Raw genomic sequence first — 23,856 nt, 5'->3', positions numbered from 1 at the left:
GCCTTCCTTGCCTCCCAGTTCTTTTTTTTTTCTTTTAAAATCACATATCCAGTTCATGAATTCCTGGCAAATCAAATTACCTTCAGCGAGCACAACAATTGAGACAGTCTTGAAAATAAAGAGTGTTATTAAGGCCTCCAAGTCATTGTGGACCTGCATCAGGTTAAAGGATCAAACTGTGATTTTCAGACTCGCACTCGCCTTTTCCCAAGCCACCATTAGTTTACTTCCTTGCTGCTAAGTTCTAGTTTTATGTCATTGTACAATTTCCTAAACCTTGTTGACACTTCATTGCTTTAAGTCAGTGAGTCACCACTGAGCACTCAGAGCAAAGAAAGGATCACCAAGGAGATGGACCACATTCTGACCATCACAGGGCTTATCTTCAAGCTGAAGAAAGAAACATATAGAAATGAAATAATGATACTCCTCAGACAGGAAGAATTCTACAAGCAAAATTCATTCATGTCTCTTTTCCCATCTATTCCTTATAATTACCTTATGATATGTCAGGAATGCATTCCTTCTCTTTTTTTACAGTTAGGACTGACAGCCAGAGAAACCATTCACAACAAATATGTCCTAGAGAAGGTATAACACCCAGACCACCAGGCAATTGGTACAGTGCCCATGAACACACATAAAGCAACAAAACAAAAGTAACTTTAAAATATGAATGTACATGTACATGAGTAAAGATAAAATATGGTGAAGATATTCATTAGAGTTGCTTGGGAATACTGTAAGAAGGCTTCCTGTAAGAAGTATGTTCCAGAAAATTGGATATTATATGATAGATGATGAAGAAGCAGCCTATAGGAAATGAACTAAAAATAGAAAGCAAAAAAATATATAAAATTACATCAGCAAAGAAACTGGTAGACATGTGGATAACACTAAATAAATGCTGTAATTAAATAAGACAATATTATAATAACTAAAAAGAGAAAGTTAAAAACAATGTAGGAACAAAGTACAAAACAATGATAATTTTAAAGATGAGAAAATGAACAGAGGTCCTTGACTTATTGAGGAGAAGAGAAAAGACAACAATAAGTCAAATATTGATGTGAAAATACTAATCCTGATGTTAAGAGTAATTAATTAGAAAAACTTCCAAACCAGTGGGGAGACCCAGGAGATTAAAGAAAACTTTAATCAACCCAAAAGATAGAAGAAAACTACAATCAAAAACCCAGAGAAAAGCAAAGAAAAGGCAGTTTAAAATGGAAAATAATATACCCTATAAGTAAATTAAAGTGTAATTCATCTCAGTAAATTTACATAGATAAAATTTGTCAATTAGGAAGATGTTCAAAACTATAGACTATTTCTGAAAAATACAGCTACAGTATAATAATCCAGAATGACAAAAAGTTAAAGGATAAGAATATGTACCAAATTGAATTTAGCTTTAATAGTATCAACCAATAGACCTTAAGCAAAAAAAGAAAAGGGAAAAAAAATTAATAGGTACAAAGAAACTTAGAAAATAATATTAAGGATACCTCCCAGAACATATAGCAAAAAGATAAAATATTGAGAAATAGGAAAGGGGAACAAAAACCAAGGAAATTAGAGGACTATTAGTCCAGTAGGTATAATATCCAAATAAAAGGAATGCTGGAAGAAAAAAATAAACCTGAGAAAAATGGGGAGGTGAAGAACATAAGAAAAAATCAAGACATGCTCTTTCCAGATTGAAAAGGCCACCCAGTCAGTGCTCAGGAAAACTGATAAAAATGGACCCACACTAAGGCATTTCATGAGTAAGTTACAGACCTCTGGGACAGAAAAGATACACCAAACTTTTAGAAACAGAAAATACGTCACGTATAAAGGACCAGAAATCACAATGGCTTTGAGTTGCTTAACAGAATTATTAGAAGGTAGACTGCAGTGGCATTATGACTTTCAAAATTCTGAAGAGAAATGATTTCTAGCCTGGAATATTATAACTAGCCAAACTGTCAATATGATGGGAGGGTAGAAAGAAGAGATATTTGCTCAAGAAAATGATGTTGATAGAATATTGTTTTCATTATTATAATGAGAGATTTCAACAATTGATAGAGAGATAAGTGATAAGCAAATGATAAAAACAGACAGCAACTCTCAGGAAAATGGAAAGTACAAAAAAGGAAAAGTAACCAGAGCATTATAGCTGAAATTTAGCTATAAGTAGCATATTTGTAGTCTTAATGATATAAACACCTAATATTTATTGAGCCAAATGGGTAAATCTATATTGTGAAAAAGGGGTGATGGAAATAGTGCAAGTATATAGTGAGGATTGGGGGGGGGGGGGATTAAAACCTCAAATTCCATAGAGAAGTCGAAGCCAAGACCTAAAACTGAAAAGCCAAGAGGTAGGTACATAATCCTACTGTTTGGTGACATGGAAGCAAATAATAAAAGAATCCTCCAAACAACTTAAAGTGGCTTCCTCTAGCTTCTGCTCTTTTATAAAACCAAATATTGCTAATTATTCTTCATAGAGGTCCTACCAATTTATACTCCCCGGAGCAATGTATGGGCATGCCCACACCATCACTTTATCAACTCAGGTCCCCTGGGAGTGATGCCAAGTCAGGGTTAGAGGTGCACGGATTTCACGGAAATTAATGCCTGGCAAGGATAAAGTGGGGAGGGAGGACCACAGTGCAGTTCTGACACCTGGACAAAGGGGATGAATGATTGGGTAGCAACAGCCTCAGACTACTGTACCCATAAAGGGGAAGTCTGGAGCAAAAACTGCTCAATAGGGAGTTCTACAATGATCAGGAATAGATGAGTTATAATATTACCCCCATGCTTAGTTACTGGGGAAATTCCTAGCCTTGGGAAAATGTGGCTGCAGGGTGTGAACCACCGGAGAACAGAAAATGCAGCGGCTGTCCTCAACTGTGCTCAGTGGTGTGTTGGTAAATGATGAATAACTGGTTCTACAGCAAGTTAAAAAAAAGTTCTGTATTTGTAGCATTTGCAGCTTTCTGGGTGTAAATACTCCACTCTGGGCAGTTTCCAGCCACCAGTGTGCCAGTGTGATGACTCACTGAATGCTGAGTTTGAAAGCTGCTAACAACTGGCTTTCCCAAACCAGAGCCGGATCCAGCAGGACACCAGCTGTGCTCCACACAGCAGTTTTCCTGCAGGGAGATCTGAGCAGTGCACCTTCTTAGGCACAGTACTCACCAGCCTCAGCCTCCTCGTGTGTTAGCAGCCACTTGATCTTAACAATGTGATTACTAAGAATAGTATGTCAGTGGCATTTATGGTTTTACTTTGTGTTTTCCTTCATATGAATGAGGCTGAAGACCTTCTTATGTATTTATGTATTATACCAAATTTATAATTTATTATGTAATGTATTTAATGTATTTTCTTTCCTATGAATTGAGTCGACCCTTTGATTATTTTATTGAAATCTTTATGTCTATGTTCTAAATAATTGAAAACTGAATGTATTAATTTTAATGTATTAATCCATTTAGTAAGATAAATATAAATTCTGTGTATTATCCCCTTTCCACAAGATTAACTTTTCAAAACCAATTCCTCACAACCCTTTTCAGAAGGTAAATAGGAAAGAAATAAATGCATTTTTAATTGCTCGATATAGGTAAAATCCCTAATTAGGAAAAAAACTACTATGATTCCTTTTTCACCATAATTTTTAAACTAACAATTGCATGTACAGTATCAAAATATAATGTCTATATGTAACATTCAGGCAAATAGGTTTTTAAATATACTTAAAGTTGATTGAAAATGGAAAATGTATGGGGAGGAAAGTCACTGTTTCAATCTACCTCCCAACACACATAGAACAACAACAGCAACAACAACATAGTGGAGAGTTTTCCACTTGATAGTCTTCAAGGACAGACTAGAATCTTCAGGGAAATTAAATTTGAGATATCATTATGAACACATTTTAATAACAGATATATTTTATATTGGCTCATTTATATATTATTAGTTGAGATGACTGGTTGCATTGCATCAGCTTGGTGTACCAAGTTGAAATGATCCACTATTAAGTTAGAGGCCAAGAAATTCCGGATGAAATCGTTTTAAAATATACCTGTTTTAAGTATTTTTGTTGTGTGGATAACACTGAATTAGCAGAATCTCCAATTAGACAAGATATCAGAAGACATCTAATACAGTCTCTCACTAAAAATAAACTTAGATACATTTACAGAAGAAGCTATAAAGAAACCAAAAAGGCAAAAATTCAAGAACTGCCTTGCCACACAAGTTTTCTTCTTATGTTAATCCAACCACTGCTACTATATATATGGTAACAAAAGAACTATGGATGTATGGGGCTTTAAAATGCTACAGTTTTCTAAAGTAAATACATGTATTTAATTAACTTTCAATCAATTATCTAGCTCCTGAACTGTATTTGACTCCAATGTTGCTGTTTTTCTTCTGCTCCACCTCTTCCAACCACAGCCTCCAATTCTCCCAACCACAACTTCCAACCACAGCCATTTTCCTAGTTGTTAGTCTTTTTGACCAAAAATCAGGTGGGAAAAGTAGGTAAAAACTAATTGGTAGCTAAAGATAAGTTTTTATTTTCTACAAGTTCCTTTTATCCTAATTTTCTCAAAACATGATCCACAGTGCTGAGAGAGAGAGAAAAACTTACCTCATCCACGTTTTCAAAGGCATTGATGATGTCATAAGGTAAACAAGACAACAGATCGATCACAAACCATGTTTTTAAGTAGTTCATCCTTATCAGCTTGGGGTCAGAAATGACCTCTCCACCAGGTCCCACAAAGGTCGTGTGAAAATTTAAAACAATATCAACCAAAAAAATAACGTCCACCACACTGTCCAGCACCAACCAGGCTATGTTGTTCTGCTTCGTTTTGAAGGAAACATTATACGGAACCATAATGGCGGTGTAGAAGGTAAGAATTAAAATCACCCAATCCCAAGTAGTTTTAAAAGCACAATAGTGTAAAATGATGTGTGGTGGCGTCTTTGGCGCTTCTTGCTTATACTGAGGAAGGATATCTGATCCCAGCTGAAGAACCTAAAAGAGAGAAAATGCACATATAAATAATGTGGACATCTTTGCACAGTCGGTAATGAATTCAAACTGACTGGCAGCCAAACCACAGCCCATTTTTATGACTTCTGGTTTCAAGGCCAGTCACACACTATAATTCCATCCCCTTCTTTTCCTGAGATTTACCAAAGTTTGTTCAAAGGAATTCATCCCAAGTCCAATCCTTCTACAAAGGTGACCTGACTGCTGCTCCATCTGGCTTTTTCTCCAGTGGCCAATTATTGATGGACAAATTTGGGCACCATATACAGAGGGTAAGAGACTGAATAAGGAGGCAGACCACTCCAGATGGTAGGTGACAGTTTTAATAAGCAAGGGAACTTCTGCACAAGGCTCATCTTGGGTGACTGCAGATGAGTGGATCTCTACACATACCTACCAGAATCTTAAAAGTTTACATGTAGACCTGCACTGGGCTCAGTCATGCATGCTGTACTGATGGTCTTAACACAGAGCTCTCTCAAGACTATGTCCTTAAAAATGGCTCCCACTGTGGGAAGGGTGGACAGCGCACACATTCCAAGGACAGGGGGCGGGTAACCAATTGCCCAGGTCCAGCTCAAGGGTCAAACATCGATCACTTCCTCTCAATGGCCTCCTCTAACACCAACACTGACCCATGGCACTGCTGGACATCCACTTCTGGGAGTGCCTTCTGTACACTCACTTGGCAAGCATTCCTGGAATCACATGTGTCTCACTGATTATCCAACAGTTATTTGGGTGACTCGCTGTTATCCATTCTTCACACATCTTAAGCACCTCAGGGAGCATAACGTTAATTCTGATGGCCTTGCTGAGTCCTATGTTGGTGATGTTGTTGAGTGGGACTGAGCAAGGGCCCTAATGACTGGCACAGTGATATCAGGGTTAAAAATGTTAAAGCCTATCTTTTCCTTTTCTCCCTTCAATCAAGACTGAAAAGAATACTGTGTTTCCTATCCAGATATAAATTCCCTTTAGGAAAAGAAAGCTAAATATTCAGGTTTGCTTCTTCATACCTTTCTGACAAATGAAAATTTATTCAGTGCAAGGTTATATGAACCTTGACTTACTTTGATTAGGCCTAAGTAAAGACACACACAAAAAAGCAAAGGACAGACCAAAAGCAGAGGTCTGGGCAGCCTTGGGCATGGGAACAGGATTTAGCATTGCTCTCCAGAACCTGGAATTTGGAAATTGTGAAAAGAAGTTGAAGCTCATTTCTTCCTTCTACTATTAATAGAAATCAAACATCCCATAGAGCTCTAAAAGTGTTGTGGGCCCTACATGCTTTGCTAACAGACAGACAAATCCACCCTGCTCTGTACCCAGGAATAGTGTAGGATGTCTCCTCTAGAGATGGAATGGGATCACTCCTAAGCTCGGTATTCCTTAAATCCGGTTACAAACTAGACATCTGGAGAAATTTAAAAGCACAGTATACTCATACCTAGACCCCACCCCAGAAAATAATTGTTAATCTTGCATGGGTTTTCAGAACCTTTCCAGGTGATTATAATTTACAGTCCAAAGTAAACCATTATCTTCTGTTTCTTTAGACATTCAGAACCCCATTCTTCAGACAGTGACTTGCATGTATAAAGTTATTCCAAAATGCTATGAAGATATAGAAGAGGAGAAAAAAGAAGAGGAAGAGGAAAAAGAGAATGGCAACATCAACTAAAGTGTTGTGTGCTTTAAGCTTTGATCTTTCCCAGGTACAGAGCACTGCTTTAATCTTAACTCCCTTACTGGGGCTTTTTTATAAACCAGTTCAGTAACAATTCTTTATTTTCATTTGTACTTTCCTAAACAATAAGCCTTAGGTGTAGGGTAGATAAAATAAAGTTTTCAGGTATATTTTTGTACCAATACAGATACTTTTTTTCTCCCTGAATACCTGAGAGTATTGACTCTTATTGGGTCAGGACCATGGACAGTGGTATGTTTGCCTCTACCCAGTATAAAAGGGAGCTGAAGCCAATCAGCAGGATGTCAGTGCTTGTAGAAAATTGGTGTATTGCCTACAGCAGTGTTTCTCAAACTTCTCTCATGATGAGAATCACCTGGTGGAGTTGTTTTATATATATACAATATAAAATTGTATACAATTTTACCTATATGTTCCCAAAAATTCTAGTTTAGCACTTCTTAGTTGGGATTCAGGAATCTGTATTTTAACAGCTCCACCAGGTGATTCTCATCATGAGAGAAGTTTGGGAAACACTGGTCTACAGGGAGACCAGGATCCCTGAAACTGGAGATCAGTTCCAAATTTAGAGGTCCCGGGGGAGTTAAGAAAACATTTAAATGTCTTGGAGAAAGTAAAACAGCTGTTGAAATTCAACAGCAAGTCCACATACTCTGGTTGAGCAAATTAAAAGATCCTGGGAACACCTGGAAAGACAATATCCTTGTGCTAACTTGGTGCTTGTTCTGGGTCCGTCTTTAGAGATCTGACTAAATATACTGAGAACCTTGTATGTTCTCTTAAACCAAGGCTAAGTCCTGACAGAAAGTAGTTTTGTACAGTATCTAAATCAGGTTTGTGAATTAGGGATGCCTGATAAAGAAACTAACAATAATCAAAAAAGCAAAGCAAAAAAAAAAAATCAGATAAGAAGAAACCAGAATGAGAGTTCCTCAAAAATAAAAGTAAAAATGATGAGCTGTCAATGGAAGAGAAACTTTCCACTTGATGTAGAGAGGGGGGAAAAAACAATCATGAGTGACTGGGTGTTAATGTAGAAAATTTTCCTCTTCATGGTCCCTTTCCTCTGGTTCTTGCCCAATGTGTTAAAAAAAAAAAAAAAAGGAAAGCTCTAAATAGGGTGTAGTTAAGACCCAGAAAGAATCACGACTATAACAGTCAGCAGTCACAGAAACAAGCTCCTACACTTCAGCTTGATTTATAGAAAGAAACAGATAAGGAAGGAAAAAAAAAGTTGCTTCAAAAACAAGTAGTTCTTAGTAACAAGCATTATTGAAAAGAAAGTTATATCTAGTTATCTACTTTAAATATTGTATCAATTGAATATCATCTTTTTTAAAATATTGTGATGATTATTATTAATTAATACTTAGTGCCAAGTCTTATTTGGGCTTTTATAAACATGTCTGCTCATAAAAGTATGACTCTCTCCCAAAGCTAACAATCTATGTAGAGCATAAAACAATACAAATCCCTCTGTTAGCTAAGGTCTGAGAACAAGGGCAGAACCCTTCAATTTCAAGGAACATACTTAATTCCTAACCCTCTCCAAACCAAACTAATATCTTCAGCTAGTGAAAAAAGTTAGTCCTGTGCACTTCAATTCCCCTTTCTCCAGCAGATCAAACTGATGAACACATGCATTTAATTTCTCTTTTCTCAATTATCTCAGAATATTTTTGTGAATCCCCAGTAAGTGCTCAGCATAGTTTTGGTACCTTGATTAGCTTTTTGGCATCATTCATATCAGAAAGACAGATGAAGATTACAGAAGACATGAGAACAATAAAGCTTTGAGCTGCCTTGGAGTTCTGTGCTCATTCCTTTTCTCTCTGGTTTCAATACACTGACTCTGGATAACATGGTCTAATTCTTGGCTTTAACAGTCATATCTGTAAAGATGACAGTAAGGCCTTCAATGCAAACACAAATATCCCTCTGGGACCTGACCCTTAAGTCTCCACTCTGATTTCTTGTCAGGCACTTAAAACTCAATATGTTCAAAACTGAACTCATTATCATTACCTCCAAACCTTATCTTCCTTCTCTTTATATTTACTATTTTATTAACCAACAGCACTCACTATCTACCTAGTTGTCCACACTAAAAACACAGAGTTGACCTGAACTCATCCCCTTATATCACATTCAATTCTAACCTGTCAACAAACATGTTGACTTTGATCTTGATGTGTCTGCAATCTGCCCACTTCTGCTTCTATTTCCCTTGATTAAAGTCATGGTCATCCAGCTGAATGTCCACTAGAAACTCTTAACTGGTTTACCTATAAACTCATTCATCACAGAGCCACTAGGTTAAGTAGGGGTTCTCAAACATTTTTGTGCCGGAGGTCTCTTTGGGCAATCTGGTGAAATCTATGGACCTCTTCTTAGAATAATTTTTTTAATTAATGCAATAAAAATATGGGATTACAAAGGAAACCATTGGGACCAATCTCACATTAAGAGATTTCTCTGAAGCATGAACACAATCATGTCACTTCCCTGGCATATGGGATACCAACCACAGCTGTTTCACTATATGCCACCTTAACCTTTTCTTCCCCGCCTAACTTCACCCACACTGAAGTCACTCTCAAAGTCATCATACTATTTCATTTTGAGCCTTTGCATATGCTGGCCCTTCTGGCAAAAATAACTTTCTTTACCTGCTCTTATATTTTTCCTTCAAGATTCACTCAATCCCGGTACCATCTCACTCAGGTAGCCCTCTCCATAGTCCAGCACGTGCTCCCACTGCACCTGACATAATATTTATCACATCCTACTACTGGATTCCCTTGTTGGGTTTTTAGTGCCTTTACGATAGAGCCCATTGTTATTTTGTATCTACATCCTTTGCAGAGTGCCAAGTACAGAGCAAACTCTCAATACGTGTGTGCTACATCCATAAATGGATGAATGCATGAACTCCCTATCTCATTTGCTCAAAGGACTCCTCACACTCCAAAGACATCACCTGAGATGTCATGAACTGCTTTCCAATTTCAAAAGTAGGAGAAAATAAAAAGAAATATCTGAAATTTCTATAACTCTGTAAGGGAAAAATAAATTATCAGATTAGCATTTGTAAAACAATAGCCAAAAATATCAATACGGAATCATTTGGGAGGGGGTTAATGTACCACCACACCACCTTGGAAAGCAGTTAGTCTCACACTTACTTCAGCTAATCTTGAATGCTTGTGGACCACCTCTGTTTTATTCATTGGCGTGAGCTGCTGCAAAACACTTCGGCTATTTGTCAAAGCCCGTGTCAATCGGGCAAATTTGGTCCAACCTTAAAAGTAAGAAGAGAAAGTCTCATTTTTTCACACATAATCAACATTCTTGATAATATTCAAATGATCTCAGAAATAACATAACCCAAAACTAATGATAAGTATGAACTAAAAGTATTTTATTTATATATAGACTCATCTATATTTCAATTGTTGCTGTAAAATAATAAGTAATTTTTATGTGTGACTTTTGTCTTTAGCTCATATCTATAATACAGTTCCAGTAGCCAACATGGCTATCTATCCTGAAGTTCTGTACCTCCATTGCATTGTATAGGGTTGGTTTTGCTTTGTTGGGCTAAAGTGACAAGAATGTCTTTAGATAATAGTAACTATATGTTGTCAAAATATGTATTCAAATATTTCCTTGTTGTCACTTCTCTTTCTTATATCAACTGAACACTATAATTGCACTGAATATTTTTAGAAACTTCTTATACTTATTGAACTTTCATATTTCTAAATCAGGTGATGGTATATCCCTTGGTACATCTGAGTACTGGATTAAAAGACCAGCCTATTTTCATACCCTGTGTATAATGTTTAACCAGAAAATATTTTGGAAAAAATATTAAGGATCTACTGAAGGAATAAGTTCAATGACACATAGAAGAATACAAATTATCAAATGGCATGTGTTCCCTCATTTCCTAGGTTTAGGGATTTTATTGTAATCCTCATTCTTAAATAGTCATCATTTTTCTCCAGACCCCTTTACCAGCTGCCTTGCCTCACTTTCAGCAGATTACCTCATCAAATAAGTTACTGAGGAAACAAAAGCTATAAGAAACATGACAGTTTCAGTTCATGTTCCAGTTCCTTCCATCCCTCCACCTCTACACCCACCCATATGACACTGATTCTTGCCTAAACTTTATCATCTCAGAAAATTAGGTATTTGCTCGTTCCTGATCATTCATATGTTCTATTCATGTATATATTAGTGGTTTCTAGATTTTTCACTATCACGAACAATGTCTCAGTGAATTTCCTTAGGCCTATCCTTCTGTGCTCTTGGACACATCTAGAAGCGCCTGTGTTATTAGCTAAATTAGTTCATTTGATCTGTCACCAACCCCCACTGTACAAACTTTGAAAAAGTTGAGCAGCCACACTGTCTAGGTCAGAGGAAAAAAAACAACACATCAGCAGTTCTAACTTCTCCCAGAGATACATTTACTGATCTCACCTTTACAGAGACCTAACTGTGTGACTGATTATTCAGCACAGTTCGCTGATGTTACTTAGACGTGGTCGATACAGGATAATGTGAACAGACAGATGAATATGAAGAGCCTAATAGTTGCTCTGTAAGTTGTTCATGGTATTATGAGAACATTTGTTCTCCTAAAAGCTCAGGATGCCAACTCCTTCTTAATAAAACATTAGTTTAGCTCTATTGGGTTGCAATTAACCTCTATGTCATGGACTGCTTAATCTTAAAAATAAAAGGAAGTTGCAGAGGCAGTTAAATCAATCTACTGGACTGCAACATAAGATTCTAATCCATAAGAAAAAAAGCTTAGGTAAACAATTATACTCTTGGCCAAAGAGACTACATGGTATAATTACTCATATTTCATCTGTTGTTTCCTCTCTAAAGAAAATCATTGGCTTCCCACAGGGGAAAGTCGCTATTTGTTCCCTTATTTTCATCCTACAGAAAATTTTTTGTCTCAATTATTGGCATTATTGGCACAAAGATGCCATAACTATTTGGCACAGGACATTTCACACTGTAAGTGTCTTGGCAATTTTGGAATCTGTTTGAAAATACTATACAGTATAAATGGGCAGAGATTTGAGCCATCTCTTTTAGAACACATATGGCTAATCAACAGAATGGATTTCTTGGCTGTAATTTTTTCCCTTTTGTATTATTATAAATGATGTATTGAGTACCACTGACTGATTACCTGAGCAACAGTTCCAAGACCTCAATACCAGGAACAAAAGATAACAAAAACACTTTGCCCCCTTGTATTATTTTCAGTAAATTCTGTTGATTCAAAAGAGTACAATTCTGTCAGAACCAATGTATTCTCAACTTGTGTTTTTTGTTGTTGTTGTTTTTGGTTTGGGTTTGTTTTTGTTGTTTTGTTCTGTTTTGTTTGTTAAAAAGAAGAGCAAAAGGGGATGCCATAAATGTGAAAATTTTGTAGGGAAAAATGGACATCTTTGAACCCAAACAATAAGTCTCCACTGGAAAGAATGAGTCAGCACTGTGCCATAGAGATGACATGGGATTGGAAATCAGTCAGACTTTGGGTGCCAGGACCTTCAACAGTAAAATGAGATAAGAGCAGTAGTTTCCAGAATTATAGAAATGCGTGATAAAAACTATGAAGTTCCTGCCACATGTTAACTGCTTCATCCAAACTGCTTTCCTTCCCTTCCAATGGTTTTTGCTACCATCCATCACGGTATAAAATCACAGGTATTGCTGACATCACCCAGTGCCGTTCATTTTAAAGGCAAAAATCAACTGAGCATGAAGTTTTGGTGATCATAAAATTCATTTTGAAGAAGAGCTACACTCAAATTAGTTGGCTGCTGTCAGTTTACAGTTACTATCCCAGACATATTGAGAAATAAAATTCAGATTTAGCCAGTGTACTCAAGTCTTTCAGCCATAAGTTTCTTGGTAAAAAAAAAATATATATATATATATATATATATATATATATATATATATATATATATATATATATATATCAGAAGTATAAGATTGATGTCAATCCAATCAATTTTGGCAAAACCTCAACAGACTTGGGCCCTTGTTCCAATCACTGGCACCTTTTCACAATAAGAAGGTAAAACGTCCTTGCTCTGGGATTTAAAATTGCATTCTGGTTTGCCAGCATGTAGATTCACTTGTCTTTCTACATCCCAAAACACCATTTCCTATATCCAAGGCAAATGCTCTCAACTACTCTCTTGCAAGCATCCTCAGTTCCCTGACCTTCTGATCCTGCTCCCTGATCCCTGAGCTTCCTAATTCTTTTCCTCTTACTCACCTGACCAAATTCTAACTCTGGTTAAACCCAACTCTTCACCTACTTCTATATCTGTACACTTTTGACCTAACATGGGTGGAGTAAAACACATAACTATTGTATGTTCACAGATACTAGTGAAATTCATGACCACTGGCCTCAAGTAGACATTAGTGCTGCTCAGCAAACCTGATAGATTGCCTTTGCCCACTCTCTTCTCCACACGCACAGATTATTATTCATACCTACTCCTCTCTCCTCACACCTTTAACACTTCCTCACCTCCATCCCCATCTTTACTCTCAATTGATAATCATGAATCCTACATTGCTGAGAAAATACAATCAGAAAAAAACTTCCACTTTATACATATGTTTGTCTGTCCCATCTATTAAGATGTAAGGGAAGAAACTCTATTTCCAGAACCTAGAATAGTGCTTGCCCCATACTGTGTGCTCAACTTGTATTTTGGAGCTTTTTAATGAACAAAATAGATAAAGAAAATAAAATAGTCCTAGAAGAGTCATGAAAAGGTTCATGTTAACACATTTTGGACCACTAGTTTTATTGCTAGATTTACCCAGTGGGCAGATAAGTTTCTATTGAACAAGTACAAAAAAAAAAAAAAAAAAAGTTTTACATAAATGCTAAAGCCATTCTTTAAAAATTAAATACCCATTGCATTTTGAAGTTATTTATTACATGTTCTTACAAGTTAATATTTTTTTAAAGAATTCTCGTGATTGGCCACAAGCCTTAGAACAGAAAACACAAGAGTTCTTGCGATCTGTCCACAATATGTTAAGTAACTCTATTTAACCGAAGGCTGAATTAAAAGTAAATCTTATCTTCAACCTCAATTATTTAGCCCCAAATCACTTTGATATTATGGTCTTATCACAAAATCTCATTTCCCAAAAGTTCCATGGTTCTCTTTACTCAACTTAAAAGGTTGAAAGATACAAATTTTTGCCTACATTTCAAAACTTGCTTTCGCATACTGCTAGTTTTATAGCATTGGTAGGATGATTACTTGATGGCATAAATATTTTATCTCTATTGAATCCTTCATATTAAATTTATAACTTGCATGAATAATAGAAAGTTACTCATATACACCATTCATAGTTACCTTGTGCAATAGTTTTTTCAGCAATCTGTTATGTATTTGAAAGGTGTGGTAGAGTCTCAAAATAAACGTCTATTCAAAATAAGCTCTTCCTCTACAAATTCTGGCACTAGAAAGAGATAGTAGAGTCCTTTCCACAATGGAGTCAGATTTTTTTCTATAGAATCTAATTTGCATGTCTATCAAGCTCTTAGTTCAAAATCAAGTGATCTGTGTTATCTGGAGTTTATTCATTTTTGTAAGAATGGATTATGCATTCTAAGAGATTGTACCTGACAAAAAAAACTCTGTGATCCTGATGTGCAAATGCAGAGATGAAGGTGGAGGCAGGAAAATGGAGACGCATTAATTTGAAAAATAAAATTCAACCCTTAATATTAATACTCTTTCCCCAATGTCATCAGAAAATGCTTCCAACTTTCATTTTCCATAGATAGGCTACAAAGTTACTGACACCACTTTAATGTTCAGCAGATCAAAACTGTGAGGAAGTATTATACTCATTTTGGCCAACGTTAGCTGTGCCATGATACCACTTGGTGTAAATTAGAGAAAACAATAGGCATCATCAGTTCTTAGCTGTAGGTTTTTCATAAACATTCCCTTCTCAGGTTGGTAAAGTTCCTCTCCATTCCTACTTCACTAAGAGTTTTTATCATGAATGGATGTTAGGTTTTGTTGAATTCTTTTTCTATGCAAACTGAGATGATCATATTATGTTTCTTCTTTAGCCTGTTGATATAGTGAATTAGAATGATTGATTTTTAAATGTTTAAATCAGCTTTGCATATGTGGACTAAACCCCACTTAGTCATTGTGTGTTCTTTTTTATTATTATTATTGATTTTTTACAGAGAGGAAGAGAGAGGGATAGAGAGTTAGAAACATTGATGAGAGAGAATCATCGATCAGCTGCCTCTTGCACACATCCTACTGGGGATGTGCCCACAACCAGGGTATATGCCCTTGACCGGAATCGAACCCGGGACCTTTCAGTCCACAGGCCAACGCTCTATCCACTAAGCCAAACCGGTTTTGGCTGTGTGTAATTCTTTTAATACATTGTCGTATTCTGTTTTGTTGAGGATTTTTGCATCTATATCCATGAGAAATATAGGTCTGTAATTTTCCTTTCTTGTAATATCTTTTTCAGAGTTTGGTGTGAGGGTAGTGCTGGCCTCATAGAATGAGAAGAGTTCTTGCTACTTTTATTTTCTGGAAAAGACCATGAATTTGACAGTAACACCATCTGCACCAGGTGTTTTCTTGTTTTGGAAGTTTATTAATTTACTTAATAGCTACAGGACAATTCAGGTTATTGCCCCTAGTGTGAGTTCTGGTAGTTTTTATCTTCAAGGAATTGTCTCATTTTAATTAAATTACCAATGTGGTGGCTGTAGAGTTGTTCAAAGTATTTTTTTAATCTTTATTGCTGAAAGTATTACATATGTACCCATTCTTTCTCATCCTAGCTGGCCCTCCCACACCCATTTCTTTGCAATGCTTTAATATCCATGGATGGCCCTTTTTTAATTTCTGATATTAGTAATTTGTGCCTTCTCCATTTTTCTTGGTTAGCCTAGCTAGAGGTTCATTAACTTTAATAACCTCTTCAAAGAATCAGCTTTGAATTGTAGTGATTTTATCTAATGTTTTTCTGATTTCTATTTCATTGATTTTTGCTCTAAGATGTATTTACTATCTTCAGCTTGTTTTGACTTAAGTTGCTCTTTTTTGGCTTACTTTTCCAAGGTGGAAGGTTAGGTCATTAATTTTATATCTTTCTACTTTTCTAATATTTGCATATAATGTTATAAATTTCCCTTTAAGCACCACTTTTACTGCATCCCACATATTTAATATAATAAGTTGTATTTTATTTTCCTTTAGCTCAAAATATTTTTTCTGATTTATTTTAAGGCTTCTTCTTTGACCCATGGTCTATTTAAAAATGTATTAATTTCCAAACATTTGAAATTTTCTATCTTTCTATTACTGATTTCTTGCTTAATTCCATTGTTGTCTAAGAATATACTTTGTAAGATTTCTATTCTTTTAAATTTATCAAGGTATGTTTTATGGCCATAATAAGATATACTTAATGAACTTTCTACTTATTCTTGAGAAGAACAGGTATTCTGCTGCTATTGGATGGAGCACTTTGAATTTTCAAATAAACAAATGAGCATTAATTAGAAAATTATTCCATTAGAAGACTATTATATTAAAAATAATATTTAAATTTACCCTAAACTTCCTAGACACTGGGTATATGAGTAAAGGCATAGGAACAGGTAGGACAGGTCCAAATGTGAATGCTTTATTCATTCTTCCAAGTGATGACTTAATACACACATTTTCAGAAATTCAAAAGTGAATTGATTTATATCATGCTTTAAATTATTTGCACATTATGAAATTTTCCTTGTAATTTGATGCTAATCAGAAACTGAACAACTATAGTATTATACATGTGATTTTATCTGCAGGAAATAAGTGTAATGCAATTTCTCTACAGTTATGATTACAGTTGAAAAAATTAAAGCTTTTATGCCAGTTTTTTAAGATGTAAGAAAAAGCAATGTTTGCCAAATGCAAAAAGAAAGACATTTAATTTTTAGTCTTCTAAGAGATTATTAAAAAATTGCATAAAAATTTTTCCTAAGGGTTTTTAAATTCTTCATTTATGAAATTAGGTAGATCCCATTCTGGCCATAAAACCAATTTCTAATTTAAACATAATTGAAGAGAATAAAAGGAGAGCAAAAGGGAGTAAAAGCCCATGCCACTGATGACTGTTTTCTATAGCAGTCTCTCTGAATGTAGCCATTAAGACTCCGATGAGAATGTTTGCATTTTCTAGCCACTCTCTCAATAACAAAATTGTTCTTTACCCAATCTAGTAACATCTACCCAAGAGAATCTACAACAACCCAATTTTTAAAAGGTGAAAAGTAGCCTAACCAGTTTGGCTCAGTGGATAAAGTGTCACCCTCTGGACTGAGGGTCCTGGGTTAGATTCCTGTCTAGGGCACATGGGTTGCAGGCTTGATCCCCAGTAGGGAGCATGCAGGAGGCAGCTAATCAATGATTCTCTCTCATCATTGATGTTTCTATCTCCCTCCATCTCCCTTCCTCTCTAAAATCAATAAAAACATATTTTTTTAAAAAATAAATACAAGGTAAAAAGTAACCTGAAAAAGTCAATTAATAAAACTCTAATCAATTTAGCTAAAATTAATCAATTGTTTCCCAGTAAGATTTCACGCAAGCCATCCCAGAAGTTATAATTTTTCTTTTTAAAACCCACCATGCTATAAGTTGCTGAAACTCCCATTACATCGATCCTAAATTAATAATGTTCTGAGAAATTTCTTCTTTATGTCTTTTTCAATTCCCTTTATTATAATTTAAGTAACTGTTATCTCAACTTACTTTTGCCATTCAAAAATATGATTGAAAAATTATCCGGACAATGACTAGTACAAATGTGTAAGAATCATGGAGTGACAATTTTGTTTTTGAGTTCAACCAATAGGTTTTTTTAAGATAATAATAACAATAATATATTTAAAAGCCTAATTCTTAAGTGTAGTAATTCCTTTGAAAATTACCTTTTGTTGAATCATCCTCTATTGGCTGTTTGAACAATGTAATATCCTTGAAAGTGCATAGAAACAAGACCACCTTTTCATGTTCATTTCTTATTGGTGCAATTTGCATATAAAACCAAACAGGAGTTCCTGGAAGAGAAAGAAAGGACAACGGAGTGTGACAAAGCCTCACCTTCAGCTGCCAACTGCTATGCCAGGAATTAGCACCAATACAATAGTATTTTAATTGCTAAAAACAATTCAAGAAACTTTACTTTTGTATAACGACCATTTGCTCAAAAATTAATAAACATAAGGAAATAGCTAAAAAAAAAAAAAAACATATGTATGGAGAAGGGAGGGGGGGGGCGAGGAGGGGCAGGAGTTGGGTGGAGGGGGGACAAAAAGGGAAAAAATGGGAGACATCTGTAATATTGTCAACAATAAAAATAATTACATTAAATTAAATTTAAATAGAATATATGTTTATCCCATGGACACAGATAATAATTTAATAAAAGCCAGGCAGGGGATGGTAGAAATGGGCAAAGAGGGAGAAGAGAACTTTTGCCATAATGTCAACACTAAAAAAATTTTAATAAAATAATGATAATAATAATAATAATAATAAACTTATAAACATATTTTTGACACAAAATATCAGAACTTGAAAGCAAAGCCAAGGGTGTCTTTTCACAATGTGGGAGCACAAGGCAGTCTCACTACTGAAGTGACAGGAGCATCACCTTTAGGCCTGGCTCCCTACACCACTGCTGCTCTGACCAGCTTTCTTTAAAGCAGTGGTTCTCAACCTTTCTAATTCCACAATCCTTTAATACAGTTCCTCATGTTACCACCCACACGTTAAGAACCGTTGCTGTAGAGCCCAAGACCATCGGAAAACTCAGATATTTACAAAACAATTCATAATAGTAGCAAAATTACAGTTATGAAGTAGCAACGAAAATAATTTTATGGTTGGGGGTCACCACAACATGAGGAACCGTATTAAAGGGTCGTAGCATTAGGAAGGTTTAGAGAGTCTCACCAAGGGTGCCCACTCCCAAGGGCTTCTCCTTGTCACTTTGAGAAGTGCTTCCACTTGACTTCAACAGTCATTCCTGATGCTCTGGTCAGTATTCCTCTGGGAGGAACACTGAAATGCTGGGGTAGACTTCTAAGATAGCTCTATGGCTTTGACTATACCCCCACATCAGAAACATGAAGGCTTGTGTATGCAGAGCTCTACCTGATGCCTTTAAAACGACGTTAAGGGGGAAAAGTTGTCCCCGGCCCTTGAGAACCTCAGGTGTCTTTATGAGCTACTGTTTCCTCCCTCCCTCCCTCAAAGCAGGAGGCTGGACTCTCACCAGGTTGTTCCAACAGTGGCCCTTGAAGACTACAGAGGCCAGTTTCATGGCTTAAGTTCTGGACAAATCAGAACTGGCATTATGTCAAATAAATATCTGAAGACAAGAAAAAGAACTTCAAAGGAGTAATTATCCATTAAACAATAAAACACTGGAGCAATGTTCCATCAGAATCAAAAAGACTTATTTTCCATCATGTTTTCTCTAAGCCACAATGCAGTAAAGCCTCCGCAAATGCTCTCCCTTAAAGACATGAAAGTACTTTGAGGTGAAGTACAGGTGAACTGTGCAGCTATAAATAGTCTCTAGGTGAGACTTGCTAGCCTGTTAGTAGCTACCAATGAAAACCAAATAACAAGCACCATAATACTGTGGCAAAAAAAAAAAAAAGGAAGGAAGGAAGAAATCAACTACATAATAATGTCACCATAAAAGGGAGTTTGCCATTTAGACAAGAAGTTCAAGAGGTCAGAGAATCTCCCCAGCTGGTTAGAGTGTTGGCCCTAAGGACTCAAGCGTCCCAGGTTTAAACGCCATCAGGCATAGACCTCAGTTACAGGCTCAGTTGGGGCACCTACAGAAAGGAAGCAAGCAATCAGTGTATCTCACACCCATGTTTCTCTGTCTCTCCCCCTCTCTTCCACTCTCTCTAAAAATCAGTGAAGAAAAATATCCTCAGTTGAGAATTAACAAAAAGAAGTCAGAGAATTAGAGAGTCCTACGGGAATGTTCAGTTTAGACAACCAGGTTCTTGGCAACACCCTTTTAGAATGACTGCAGGGATCTCAGAAACAATTACGCCATCTTCCACAGAAGACTGTTCTTTGTTTTCGGATTCAGATTTTACACACTGTGTCCGAGAACTGTGAGTGACACGCAGTTTTACAAATCACCAGCCCCAGACACCAGCCCCAAACAGCTACAGGCTGTTACAACATAGTGAGCCCGAGGCAGCAGGGTCATAAACAGAGGGAAAGGGGCCTTAAACATAAGCTGTTTTCCAAGTTCTGTTGGAAATCTGAGATGACGTTACAGCTTGTATCTGTGAAAACAGCAACAATTCAGATTGTGATAGAGTCGGCTATTTTTTTAAAATTGCTTTCAGATATCATGGTGGACTTTTTTCAAGTTGAAGTATAGGTCAGATTTCTGCAAGCAGGCTGAGTACTTGCTGAGTGTCTATTGAAATACCCATATTCCGAATTTGAGGGGGCGTCTGGGAGGGCCAAGCAGAGAGGTGTACAGCTGCTAGAAGGTCAAGGCAGAGCCCTGGCATTGATTATTTGGAATGAACCCAGATAACACAGTTCTGCCCTTTGTGTAGACAGAAAGAGCCATTTTCAGTCATCGTATCAGAGCCAATGTTTCTTTTCCAACAGTAGAAACAGCCCCCTGCTAATCAGAGCCATGGGCCTAAAGAATAGAGGTTGCAAACTGAAATGTCAATCCTGACACGTGCTAAATAGGGTACCTCAATCTCCTCACTGGCTAAATGGTCTTTAACCTAATTATTTAATGAAAGTAATGGGAGGCACTGGCATTCAAGCATTCCCAAAGCAGTTTGCTACAGACATGTGAATTTTCCTTTTAACATTTTTAAGTCACACGAAAGCACTCTTTTCAGTTGATATTCAAAAGCTTCACTAATTATTTACAAGATTTTTTTAAAGCTGCTTTATAAGTATAGTAGAACTCCATTATAATACATGGATAATATATTTCCTTCATGTTAAAGGGGGAAAACTCAATGCATATGCTACACAGATGAGAGGAGCTATAATCTCCAGTGCAATGGGCTCTGTATCTTACTAGCTCTAATCAGAAACCTAAACATACAGATACTTATCTGAAAAGAACCAAACAAGCCTGAACAAAGGTCAGATAATTATTTAAAGCCATTAAAGTAAAGCAAACTATCTAAACCACCTCAAAAGGAGACTTTTGGAAATGCCAAATCTGATTCATTGCTTTTTATTATTTAAATGATATAAACAAAGGATTTCCACTGAGGTATTTTTGAGAAACTCAAAAACTATGAACATGCCTCTGATGTTTTAAAATCAGGCAAAGATTTATTTTGCTTAAATGCCAGAGTGAGGTAATATGAAATATTCTTAAATTATTTGCTAAACTTGAGATTTATCTAAGTCATTTTAGGGATAACAATACTATATGAAAATGAAAGGGGTTTGGGGTATAAGAATCTACTATAAATTGTCAATATGTATTTGGGCCTGGTTGGAGGAAAAATGAACAGAAAACAACTGACATTTCTCTTGAAGAAGACAGAGCTGATCATTCACAATGGATTGTTTTCTAGGTTACAAGCCAACAGACATTTGGGTATGACTTCAGAGAGAAATACCTCTCAGCCTTGATTCTAAAATGAAATATAAGATGTGAAGACATTCTCTAGGTAAAATCACTAAAGACTAATGTTCCCATTACCAAGTGCACTACTGTGAAGCAATAACTAGGGCTGTGATTATCCCTATGCTGATCCGTTAATTAAAAAAAGAGAACCTAAGTTCAGTTCCAAACAGTCCACAGAGAACAAATGTTTGAGGTAAAATGGAGAGAACAAATTATGCTCCACAAGATCCAACAGACACTGCACGCGGAGCAAGTATTTCCTGTTGAAGTTAGAATGTGTCCCATGGTCACTATTTCCAGTGCATCTATTCCACTGCAGATAATAATTGGCTTTGCAATCATCTATTATTAACAATAAATAAATGAACCCATCTTATGAAGTGACTGTTTGTTTTAAAACAGAAAGATCAATTTGCAAAAGTAGCAAAAAGGAAAAAAGTAAATAACTATTTAAAGAAAATTAATTAGAAGGGAGTCCTACTCGGGTTTGTTGTTTGTTTTGTTTGTTTGTTTTGTTTGTTTTTTGTTTTTTTGTTTGTTGTTTTGTGGTGGTTTTTGTTTGTTTGTTTGTTTGTTTGTTTGTTTGTTTGTTTTGGTTGGCTTCTTCCTTTAAACTCGGGTGGAGAGTCCAGACCATGATGTCTTGTGTGATTAGAGAATGGATAACTGACCACTCACAAATCTCATCCTAGAGAACAGCTCGCAACATATACCAGATGTGAATGGCCTGTTCTACAGGTTTAATAATAGTAATAATAGTTTAAAAAATAAAATAATGACTATTTCCACTAGTTACTCACAAAAGAGCCTGCGTCCAACAGAAGGCTATATTAGCAAAGATTTGCCTCAAGTAAATAGCCTATATTCACATGTTACATATATATACATATATATATATGTATGTAATCACATATCCAATGATGCCAATCAACTTTTTCTTTAACCCTTAGAAGAAATGAATAAATTTATGTCAATTTAAATTGCTGTCACATAACTATAAAATTGTTGAGTATTAATTACATAGCATTTTGCCAACACACACACACACACACACACACACACACACACATCCAAAATGCACCATGCTTTTCTTCCATTCTTCAATAGATTTCTTTTCACAGCCAGAATCAATTATTAATTTTCCTATCTAATTTTACTTGCCAAGAGAAGGAACAAAGTTTTATATTCTCTCTACACTATAGCTCAGCTACTACTTACCAAAACATAACATTAATAAAGAGTTGGCGCATCTTCTTGATAATTTAGATACCTACTGTTTTTCTTGTACAGAAGAACTTCAAAGCAGTTTGACTCGTAGTTGTCAAAAGTCTGCCTGACTTTCTCAATGGTCTTCTTGTCAGTCAATTCGCCGTACATAAAACTGGGGGAGAAACAATTCATTTCAGCTTTGTGTTGCTTTTAAAATGCTACATAAAATCATATCGTTGTCAAGTTCAGTAGCAAAATTAAGTAATCACATTTAACTAAAAAATATAATGTTGTTCCCACAAAGCGAACTAAAATATTTATACCATATTTTTTGTCATTATCGTTAAACGTATTGCTAAAAGCTAGCATTAGAAGTTATTTCAAACTTACAGAAAGAGAGCAAAAAGCAATCCTCACTTTACACTGTTCATATATGTACATGTTTTTATTACTATGGTGTAGTTATAAACATCAGTTTCTCAATAGCACCATTCATATTTCAGTTACTATGAAATATTAACTGAATAATCACATAAAGTTTAGACTTTATTGTTAGCTCTTCAGTCTAAAAATCACTGGCGAATAACAGATACCATATCACAATCATTGACCAATCACCTCGCTTTTTCAAAATCTATTAATATTGGTCACTGTGCATCTATTACTCAATTTACACACAGAAGCAGAGCACGTTAGATGTGTTGCCTCCTGGTTTCTCAGTGATAAATCCACATGACATTTTATAAAAATGAAAATGGAAAACAGGAATTGGCCATCAAAGATTAAAGTCCATCAAGAAGTGAAAATCATAATGCTGAAAGTGAATTTGAATCAAACATAAACAAGGTTAGAGAAGAAAAAGATGAATATGGAGATGTTGACATTACTGCCATTGAGAGACTCTAGATATGCAGCCAGAGGAACTGAGTGAAGGTAAACTTACCAACATAAATCACAAAAGTGATTGGGATGAAAGGATCAAGGGTTCCCAGAGAAAGTGATGCAAATTGAGAAAGGGAGGGAGAGGGGGAGGGAGGGAAGAAGGAAAGGAGGGAGGGAGGGAGGAAGGAAGGAAGGAAGAAGGGAGAGAGGGAGGGAGGGA

General features: G+C 36.0%; 1 protein-coding gene across 1 annotated transcript in view; it reads right to left on the bottom strand.

Annotated features, from left to right (window-relative positions):
- Positions 1–23,856, bottom strand: part of KCNH5 (potassium voltage-gated channel subfamily H member 5) — a 252,494-nt gene that overhangs the window by 197,179 nt on the left and 31,459 nt on the right. The window contains exons 3-6 of the mRNA XM_084866422.1: positions 22,820–22,926; positions 17,824–17,952; positions 9,968–10,083; positions 4,661–5,053 (exon numbers count right to left, since the gene is read on the bottom strand). Of these exons, the coding sequence (XP_084722548.1) occupies positions 4,661–5,053; positions 9,968–10,083; positions 17,824–17,952; positions 22,820–22,926 (745 nt within the window). The remainder of the gene's footprint in view (positions 1–4,660; positions 5,054–9,967; positions 10,084–17,823; positions 17,953–22,819; positions 22,927–23,856) is intronic.

Source organism: Pipistrellus hanaki (genome assembly GCF_964339955.1).
Source record: "Pipistrellus hanaki genome assembly, chromosome: 1".
NCBI lineage: Eukaryota > Metazoa > Chordata > Mammalia > Chiroptera > Vespertilionidae > Pipistrellus > Pipistrellus hanaki.
Note: the sequence above shows the minus strand (reverse complement) of the source record. Positions and strands in the feature narration are given on the sequence as shown.